The 11081-nt window shown below is 36.5% G+C and overlaps 1 protein-coding gene across 2 annotated transcripts in view; it reads left to right on the top strand.

Moving 5' to 3' along the window:
- YLPM1 (YLP motif containing 1) overlaps positions 1-3778 on the top strand; it is a 63484-nt gene extending 59706 nt beyond the window's left edge. For both annotated transcript variants that reach the window (XM_004681692.2, XM_012724560.1), the window contains 2 exons: positions 2520-2702; positions 3029-3778. In XM_004681692.2, coding sequence (XP_004681749.1) covers positions 2520-2666 — 147 coding nt within the window. In that variant the 3' untranslated portion in view covers positions 2667-2702; positions 3029-3778. The remainder of the gene's footprint in view (positions 1-2519; positions 2703-3028) is intronic.
- Positions 3779-11081: the final 7303 nt, after the last annotated feature.

The raw sequence follows: 11081 nt of genomic DNA, 5'->3' as shown, positions 1-11081 counted from the left end.
AAAAAAAATCCCATATTCCTTTTTTATCTGAGTTTTTAAAAGTTAGCTCTTATTCAAAGTGAAATACCTAATGTATTTAACTCAACTCTAAGGATGCCATTCATGGATTTAAATTTTCTGTGAGCTGGCGTCCTTTTCTTTGTTGAGTGGCTACAGTCTATCAGGTTATCCTTCATCCCACTTAAATAAGCATGGCAATTGCTAAAATGTTCTACATTGAGCCCATACCTTTATACAAATCTATTAAAATAAATGCATCAGCATCAATGGGCAGAGAAGTCTTTGTTTAAAAAAAAAAAAACTTTCATAATTTACTAAACTTAAAAGTTCATGAAATAAATTGAATCATAGGTTTTCTACACACTATAAATCTACTTTAAGAATTATCCTGGCCCTCCCTGATGGTGAAACCTGTTAAAGCGCAACACTGTGAAGCTGGCAGAGGCCATTTTGGTACGAGTTTGATCCCCACCTGGATGGTAAGCCACATGGCACAGCAGACCTCTCCTGTCTCACCCACTGCTCCCCTCAGCAGTGTACTTTGTCTTTCTGTCTATTCTGCTCCCCATTCTGACTCTGGTGAAGCCTCTCACTGCCCCCGCACCTCTGGCCTGTACCCTAGTTCTGTATGCATAAATAAATAAAACAAAAAAACTGAAGTGTATTGTGGCATCTTAGCTCAATCTATTAAAAATAAAGAATTATTCTTTATTACTTGCCCAGTGTTGGCTTTTTGAATAGGCCTCTTCATGTCATTAGCAGTCTTGCAAATGGTAATATGGATGGTCAGTGTACCTGTAAGAGTAATAATGCATTTTCAGGTCCAGTGCATTCTCTGGTTCTCTTTCTTTGTCATAGGTAATAAGTTATAAGCTGTATTTAAAATATAGACTTTACAGATTTCAGGACGATACATTGCAAACTATAGCTTCACAATCTCTATTTCAACTTTTGTATAATTCTGCTTACCATTTTTTAAATTATTTTACAACAGTTTATTTTTACATCATTTTGTACATTTTTATTTTTCCATCTCAATTGTAATCCCCACGGGTTTCCCTTCACTGGTCCCCCGTGTGCCATCACCATAATCCTGTGCACTTCCCTCCCCACCCCCCCACCCCCGTTTTTGATCCCATTCCCCACTCCACCCCCGCAAAATGTCTCTGGTATATGGTTGTTCATTATTTTTGTTATTTTCTCGCCTGGTCCATTATACTCCTGCTATGAGTGAAACCATCCGGTATTTTTCTTTCTCTTTCTGGCTTATCTCACTATCTGCTTACCATTTTTTTAAAAAAAAAAAATTAATGTAACATGCAAGAATCTATATTTTTTTTTAAAAATTAGAATATCGGCCCTCCCTGGTGGCGCAACAGGTTAAAGCACAGCACTGAGAAGCTAAAGCCACTTCCACATGAGTTCGATTCTCGCCTGCCCCGGAGGTGACCACCTGGCGTGGCAGACCTCTCCTGACCCGCCCGCTGTCCCCTCAGCAGTGTACTTCGTCAGTCTGCCTGTTCTGCTCCCCACTCTGTCTATGGTGAAGCTTCTCGCCGTCCCTGAGCCTCTGGCCTGTACCCCAGATCTGTATGCACAAATAAATTTTTTTTAAAAAATTAGAACATCAATAGAAAATATCCCTCATTATATCTTACAACCTTAAATGGTATCAGTTAAGTTAGTCTCTTGCCACCTCCCTGTTTGCTCTTTAGAATTAAATTTCTACAGTATTTATCGTGAAGACAAATAAAACTCAGGAAAAGCAAATCTATAAATGGATAATTGCTATATAGTGTAGAAGATCAAAGATAGAAGTATCAAATGTAGAAGTAATGCCAAGGAAGCAATAATTATTGATGGCAACAGGGGAAAATCAGGGGAGGATGACTAGATTCACATCAGGTAGACAAGATTAGGGTAAAGACAATGAGGAAGAGAGACTCGTGCATGAAATATAGAGACAGGAAGTGGCCCAGTGTGTTCTGAAAGGTAGAATTTTGTGTTGCTTATGTAAAATGCCATAGGTTCTGCCCAGAGATGCCATAGGAGACAGATGGGACCCAGTGCAGGTGCTTGTGCCTTATTCTGTAGGTAGGGAAGGATTAAAGCAGATGAGAGTCACAGCTGGATATATTTTAGGATGATCACTCTGCTAGAATGGATTGAGATAGGAGAATGAAGATCAGGAGACTAACTAAGGGTTAGTGCTTTACCTTGGGTAAAAAGTGAGGTCAGTGAATTAAAAGGGTGCAACAACACATGTAGGGGTTGAACTAAACTGAGAGCCGAACCTTGTTCTGGAGCTGGAATGGTTAGGACTTGATGATTGATTAGAGAGCTTCCTGTCCATAACTTAAGATATATGATTTTCTCCAGTCTTCATACGAAGTTTCTTATTTTTTAAAACTCCACTGTTTTCAAATCAGTTGTCCTATTCTTAAATCTCTCCAGAGCAGAGAAGGCTCTTTGCATATTTATTTTTCCAAAAGCCCAATCTAACGCTATGTTCTTTTTAGGTGAGATGGGCAGACCTGGAAGAAAAGAAGGACGCAGATAGGAAAAGGGCCATAGGTTTTGTGGTCGGACAGACTGATTGGGAGAAGATCACAGATGAAAGTGGTCATCTGGCTGAAAAAGCCCTCAATCGAACCAAATATATATGAGACTTAGTTTTTGAATGGAGTCATTATTACTCTAAGGTAAGGGTATACAGTCACAGAAACAGCCTATTGTATGGTTGTTTTGAAGGGTCTGAGATGAAGAAGACAGCATGCTTTACTAAAAATGCTTCTCTTGTATTGTCTGGTTCTAAAAGAGTAAGTATGTGCTCATTGCCAACACTTAAAATATAAGGTAATGGAAAAGTAAGCAATTTTCTGCAGCCTGGTTCATTTATAATTACATAAGACTTGTGAAAAGGTTGAATTCTGTAGATGTGGGAAGGAGTGGAATGATGTGATGCTAAGATCTACTGAGCTTTTTGCCTGAGCTTTCCTGGCGTGACAGCCTTTTCCTTTCTTTCCAGGTGGTTCGCTTTGAGGTGATATAAAGCCAAGGCCTCCTGGAACTTCGTTGTGTGTCACCTTGCTTCCACATTTCAGTTTTTGTTTTGTTTCAACTGCTTTAGTTTTTTAAAGTTCTCCAGTGTCACCCAAGAGGTATTAGAATCTTGCTGTACCCAAGCAAGACATTAAATTTCCTTTTAACTATTTTGGGGAGGGAGGGAGTGATAGCTTATCTACTGAAACCAGGTGGGGATCTGCTGGAGGATTCCAACAGGAAATACATCCTCCACTGTACAGTGTCACAGACTATCTCTATCATCATTGCTTTGTGGCTGTTTTTGTTTTTTACTGTATGTAACTGGTAGTTGATTGTACTAGAATTAAAAACAATAAACTTTCACGATAAAGCCAATGAGATTCATGGGCTATACGGCATGGGCCCCTTTCTCTTGTTTTCTTAATTTTATATTTATTGCTATTTTAATATGGTGTGTTCTAATTTCATGCTGAGTATCCCCATCTCCCATCGAATATTATATAGCTCAGTAATTCCATAATGCATGTTGTAAACACAAGGTTCAATTGATGTGCAAAACTCATCTTTGTTTTATAGATGATTTCTTTCTGTAGTCTTGGAGACAGTTTCAAATACGGAGGTTTGGTGGAGGGTGAGTGAAGTATATGCACATAATGTGTTGAGTAGCAAAATGTAACCCCAGAGTTACATAGACTTGTAAATAACTGACATATTTAATAAAAAAGCAAGCAAATATTCATCATCAATTCCCTGGAGCATATCTATCTATAACATAATACTTTATCATCTTATTTTTTGGGGTTTTCTCTGTTGTTCCTGCTCGCCTTTCCTTTCTCTTTTCATTTTCTCCCCTCATGCTTTATTATGTTTTTATTTTTTCATGATCATGATCTGGCTGTGACCTAGTGGACAGAACTGAAATGTTCTATTGAATTCAGGAGCACCTTACTGCTGAATTTGAATTGTTGTTTTTTTGGAATCAAGACGTTGGGGAAGGAGTATGGCGGCAGCCCTGTAGTGTGCAACCTTACGCCTGTCATGTTTTCAAGGTTCTTCCCAGACTGCTCATTACTGGAGGGTATGGCTTCTGCACAGAACTTCCTTCCTTGTGGATAGTACCAGGTAGAACCTAGAAACATCCAGAGCTAAAACTCAAACATCATTCTTACTTAAAAACAGAAAAGTAGTTCTTTTCCATTTTTTAATTCTGCAAAGGAAAGAGTCATTTTCTTGCCCTAGAAAGTTCACAGATGAGCCTTCTTTCTCAAGCTCCATTTCTAATCTGTAATCTAACACATCAAGTTGCAAACTTGCTCACAAAATGTTTGAATATTCCCTTTCGGACTACAGAAGAAAGGTTCTAGTTTTGTGAACTACATTAGATACCATGTGAATAGATGTGATACTACTACTCAAATAATAACACTTTTGGGTCAAGAACTTGAAATACAGTGTTGACAAGTCAGTGGAAAATTCTGACAACTTTCTGTGCTTTTTATCTTTTCTGAAATTATGTTTAAATGAGGAGGTTTTAAGTTCATTAACAAGTTAATATTAAATGTATAGCTTGCTACATTAAATAACTAACTTTTTGTAGTACTTATCAAGCTACTTTAGTTGCTTATTAGCCAACAGTACATTTTTTATATACCAACCCTTCTCAACTACCTTTACTATGCCGAGTAATGGTGCATTGTAAGACGGACAACAGAATTTTGTCTCTACAAAAACTTACTCGTTATTCAGTCTACTAAATGGCTTCATCAAAAACAATTTCTGGGATACATTCTCTAGTTCAGAAGAAAATGGAAGTGTTTATGTTCTCATAGAGAATGTTTTACATGACTTGTCTTAACCTTTATGTTCTGACAGTACTCAAATTACCAAGGGACTAAGAAGTGGTGATTACACAAGAGCTACTGGGAGTCTGTCATATTTCTTCCTTGCAGCAATGGCTTTGTGTATGTGTGATCCTATAAAGACGGGCAGGAAAGAGTGAGGAGTCAGAAGTGACCTCATGTCAACACTTAGAAGATGCAGATTAATATGACCTTAGAGGATGAACATAGACTGTTGCCTATTTTAGGAAACTGGATAAAGCAAATAATCTCAATGAAAGAATATGATTTTAAAAGGCAGTAAGGCATGAAAGGATATTAAGAGAGACTTATTTTAGTCTAAGATGAAAATGTTAAATTCTTGAATTTGTATTACCACTTGAGGCAGAACAGAATAGAAATAGTCTAAGGCTATCTAGGAGAAATTTGGTATGAATAGAAAAACCTCTGATAACACCAATATTTAAAATTTCTTGAGTTATCCATGGGATGCAACTTGAGTTTCACTTACTTGCTAACATTTTATTGTTCATTTATTAACTTTGTTTTCCTTGTCTCAGAAAACTGGTGTATGTTTTTAAATTTTTATTTGAATCATGTTAAGTTGATTTTAAATCTTTCATGTCACTACAAACCATTCTGCTATTGGGGAAATTTCCTTATACTTTTAATGTTTCAGATCTTTTAGACTAACTGTAAAACCTCTCACTTTAGTGATTCAGCTCTACTTAAAAACAGCTTGTGCAAGTAATGAGGTAGATTAAATACAGTATTTTTTCTATTTGGGAATCATTTACTTAGGGTTGTTAGCATATTCAGACTAAATTGTGACAGATTTCAGAGATTAAAAAGTTGTAAATAATATACAAAAGTCTATTTTCTAGAAGCACAAATTTTTTTCAGATATTAGTGATTAATTAGAATTCATATAGAGCCTGGCTTATTGCTAGGACTGTAAAGCAGTATATTGTCATCCACAAATAGGCTGTACAGCTTCTCAGATTTTAGAACTACTAAAGCTAAAGTGAATTTTTCCTAGCCATAGCAGAGTCAAACATACAGTAAAAATGAAAATACTGGTAGTTGCCATCATTTTTTACTAGCTGTCAACTGTGCTTTTGAAATTTGAAGTTTTCAGCTGACTTGATTTGAGATAATTTACACCTTTTCTTAGTCAACTACCATAGAGCTATGTTATATGAAGTAGTACAGTGTGGAGTAATAATTCAGAAGCATTTTTGGGTAATCAGTGGCATGGATCTTCAGAATCAGTATAGAAGCTTAAGAGGCTTTGGTCAATCAGGCAAAGGCTGATTACTAAGTACCCAGAGAAGATGAGTAGTAACAGAAAGCAGCTGCCAGGAGGGCACTGAAGCAGTGGTTTGCCTTGATTTTCACAGGTTCCGAAAGTGGTAATTTTATGAATAAGTAATCACCTAGCCTATAAATTTTAGGTTCAAGAGTACATTAAAGTCTCCCTTCCACCCCAGCTCTCAGCCTTCCACCTCCTGTCTACAGAGGCAACCAGTGCTGCCTGTCCCCATGTCCTTTCGGAGAAATTTGTATGTAAGCACTAACCAGTAACATTTTTTTCCTTTGGGTTTACCCAAGTGAAAAAGTGCTACAATCATTATCTTGCTTATTATTTTTTAATATATTATGTCTTAAGAGTTCATTCAGATCTATATAGAATGTTCTCATTTTTATCCCCAACCTTCCCTTCTCTCCCTTCTCCCTCTTTAGTTTTCCAAAGGTATCTTCTTATTGTAAGGAGTACCGAATATATTTAGAAAATGCTTCAAGTGTACTTCTATTCTCATATCACAGAATATATATTGTGTGGGTATATTTTATCACGTGTATACACTCCTATTTTCATCCCACCCCTGCCTTTAACCCTAAGAAGCCACTCGTGTTCATTTCTATATAACGAACATTTCTGTTTAAATTTTGTCATTTAAAGAATTCTACATAGTGAAAGTATATGGTGTGTAACCTTTAGGGGTTGGTTGGCGGACTTTGTTTGGCTTAATTCCCTTGATATTCATTCCAGTTGTTACGTGTATCAATGATTTGTTCTTTTTTATTGCTCAGTAGCATTCCATCCCATTTTCTTTTACAGTTGCAAAATAGGCCTTCACCATAAATTAATTTACTGTCTCTTTTGATGGGTATTCATGCTGTTTATTGCTTTTATAAGTTATGGATTTCATATACATAGTGTCATTATGACTTTGCCACTTTGTATACTTGACTAATTTCTGGTATTGAAGAGCACAACCAATGACATCTTTTGCATAGACAGCATCAAAGGGTGACCAGCCTTAAAGCCAGCACAACACAGTGGTGAACTATGAAGTAGTGACAGTAATGAGATGACAAAGACAGGTCTTGCTTCTTGGAATATGCTGCCTGATAGCATTCTGACAGTGCAGATAGCCATGCTATGTCTTGAAGAACTAGACTAGCCAGGCACTGTGGTGGTTCCCTGATCCCCACACGGCTTAACCACTGTTGTCTGTACCTGGGTATTTATATACTTGCACTCAGTTCTCAGGTGCTATTCCTTACATGTTTGACCAGTCAAGGAGCACCTTTCATGGTGGATTGAGTTTCTGCCCTTAAGGACAGCTCTCTGCCTGCCAGCATAATGTTATGTTTGTGATCTAGTGAAGACTCTGTGGATATGATTTTACTCTTCAGGATAGACTTGACTTCTGCTTAAGAAACTTGGACTGTTTGCCAGATACTTATATTTTTGTTTTTAACAATATTAATCTGGAATTACAGGTCCCTCTTGTATATTTGAAGTATTGAAATCTATTCTACCATAATTTGAAACCCCACTCTTAGATCTTCATTAATGACAGTTGCTATTTCTTGATTAGGTATGCCTAATGTCTATTTCTCTTACAGCATCTAGTTTAATGCATGCCTCATATCTATAGAGTGAATAAATAAGAAGGCTGTCTCCTATGCCTTTTGCAGTGGTCACAAACTAAGAGTTGGACAGGTAACAAATGGGAGAGGGGGGAGACTGGCAAACTGGAGAACAAGGTAGGTCTGGCTAAAAGGTAGCACCTGCTCACCACAGCAGAGTGTGGCCATGTGGGATGTGAATCTTGTGGCCAGATTTACTGGGTTTTCAGGAAAAGTGAGAAATGTGAATTTTTAGGTGAGATCTTCAGTATTTCAGTGATACAAACTTTTTTGTTTCTTTGTTTTTGTAAGTGCAGTCTTCCAACCATTTCAGACTTGAAAGCTGCTGGTTTGAAATTTGGTGTGTTTAGTGAAGAAATTGGAGAGACCTTAGAGTCCATTCCTGACAAGTCCCCTTATTTTACAGATAAGATTTCTGAAACTGAAAAAAGAGAAATGACTTGCACCAAGCTTCACAGTTACTTGATGGCAAACAGATCTAGAGTTTGGGTTTCCTAGTCTATAACTGGTGCTTTCTTTTTTCATTAACTAAAACACTGCTTTTTATGAGGGTTTTCTTAAATTCTAGGACTGTGAATCTCCATAGTGTTGATTTATGTGTGTGTGTGCAGAAATTCTATGGAACTAGAAATACATTGTGATCTAAAGGTAGCAACCAGGAACAATATGATTCAGCTGATGACTTCTAAAACCCTCTCCAATCCTCACAAGTAATGGTAGCTGTATTCCTAGGATCTCATTTATTGCTTGTTAGATTTCTTGATACTTCTTTTTAATTATAGATGGTTAGACTTTTTTGACTTTTACTTGAACTTTACCAAATATTCATGTGTTTGATATTACTGATCTAAATTATTGCTTCCTCTTATATGACATTTGAAGATATAAATTAACATCTTCCACCATAACTTGAAATTTCACTCTCAGATCTATTATTCCTAACAGTGAGTTCCTATTTTTTAACTAGGTGTGTCTAATGTTTCTTTTATAGCATTTATCTGAGTTCCTATTTTTTAACTAGGTGTATCTAATGTTTATTTCTTTTATAGCATTTATCTCAGTGAATTAATTATTGAACAAGAAAAGTGGGGTTTTCTCTATGGAGTAAAGAAAATCATTCATGTATTGCTATTTAGATTGCTTACAGAAGTAATTTTGTTTTCTGTCATTTGTAATTCTTATGCATTATAACCAGCCTGTTTTCTTTTAGCTCTAGTGACAAACATCTTACCTACTTTATTTGGAGGTCACTTTTTTAGGAGTAAACACATCAGCTTGGCAAAGAAATCTGTCAACAACATGATCCCAGCTACTTACTTCAGCTTCCTCTTCCACTCTTTTTACCACCTGCATACTACATTGTAACCTCACTGTGTGACTTACTGTTACTGAGCACTCCCAGCAATTTCCTGTTTTACTGCCTCCATATTGCATCCTTTGGAAACATACCAGCTCACATGTTAACTTCTCCCTGAAGTGTTCCTGATCTTCCTATCTTGCTCTCTCCCCAGCTTTCACAGGACTTTGCTTATATTTGACCTATGATCTTTTAATTTACCTAACTAGAAGAGTAACTTACATACCGGTCTATTATTTTTTCCACCATAATATCCCACTCCAAAATGCAAGTGCCTAGAGGGTAAGGACTATGTGTTAGTAATCTTTCACCCTTGTAATACCTAATGTGTAATACCTGTTATGTATAATAGTTGCTCAATAATCATATTTAGAATTGATGGTATGGTGAACTTTAAATATAGAATTCATATAGATCAGTACATGTGTAATTCACAAATCTCCAATTCTCCTTTTTGCTTTTTCACTGCCTCTTTTAAATTCAGTTTGTGGTATAGCCATAAAGATTATATGGACCAGGCATCACAAACCCAAATGCTTGCTAAGGACAGGAAGATATTGTGAGAGAATTAGCCAATAGTTTTATAATGACATGTTATAGTCTTTTATCAGAAACACGCTATGTAAATTAGGTATATAGGAATATTCTTCATTCCCATGAAAAGTATTTGCTTGTTTTACTTGAACATTTGACACTTAGTTTTGCCACTTTTAATAGAGATGTAAGTACACATATTAACTAATTTTCTTCCTAACTGTACTGTAACAAAAAAAAAAATCAGAAGCAGTCTGACAATTAATAGCAACTGACTCAGCTCAGTGTTGGAATGGCAATAGGATGGGGGGTGGGAGTTAAGAGGTGAGGATACTGTAGAGCGCTTGCCCTGTTTCACTGTGAAAATTCTGCCATCGGTGGTGGTTACCATGAAGGAAAGTAGACCCAGTGTTACTAGATGAAGGTAGTCTTTTCAAAATACGATGGGAAAAATACAGTAGAGGAAAAGGAATTCATATTTGTAGACCACATTACCTACAGACCATCATTCTGGGACTTCTGTCACCGTAAAGGATGGTAACAATTCTGAAAGACTACTGCTGCAAAGGAGATATCTATAGGAAAAGAAACATTGGGTTATATTACACAGATTGTACATAAATATTTTGAGCACACTATTTTGGAATGAGCAATTCTGTTTTCAATGAGCCATATGGCAATACATACATTACATACTGGAGTTGAGTTTGCGATGGTTCATATTTGTCCACTATTAGCTTTCATATGAAATCATGTATATTGCTCCCCTCCTTGGGTGATATATTTCCATTGCCTCCATTTACCAAGATACAGGTAAAGACCTTGTGTGTGCCCAATTAGTTGGAACATCCCTAACCAAGAGAAAGAAGACAAGAATAACCTTTGATTAAATGGAGCAGCTGAGCAGCCATCTCAAGATGAAAATTTGGCCAGAATATTCTGCTTTTATCTCTCCATAGTTTTCTCCTATTTCCACTGGGGAAAAGGATGAGTGTCATTAAAGCTTCTTTGTTGGTACCTGTCACTGTCAAGGTGGGTATACTTTTGCTGTGTCTGGTTTCTTAGAATGTATTTCTGGTCTCTCTTTTTTTTTCCAGATTCATTTCAGCCATAAAATGTAAACTCACTATTTTAGAAAGTTAAAATATTACAGGTAATACTGAACACCTTCCTCCATGACTTAATGCCACTGAACAACAAACACCTTAAAATCTTAGAGGTAATTACTGTTATCATTTCACGGTATGGTTTTCCAAACCTTTTTCTGTGCATTTATAAACTTGTATATGTACCAAATCTCTTTCTGTGCATTTATAAACATGTATGTGTAAAGATGTAGCTTTATTGCTTTTTACATGTGATATTTT

Source organism: Condylura cristata, unplaced genomic scaffold (genome assembly GCF_000260355.1).
Source record: "Condylura cristata isolate star-nosed mole 26May11 unplaced genomic scaffold, ConCri1.0 scaffold00013, whole genome shotgun sequence".
Classification (NCBI taxonomy): Eukaryota; Metazoa; Chordata; class Mammalia; order Eulipotyphla; family Talpidae; genus Condylura; species Condylura cristata.
This window is presented reverse-complemented; position numbering and strand designations above follow the sequence as displayed.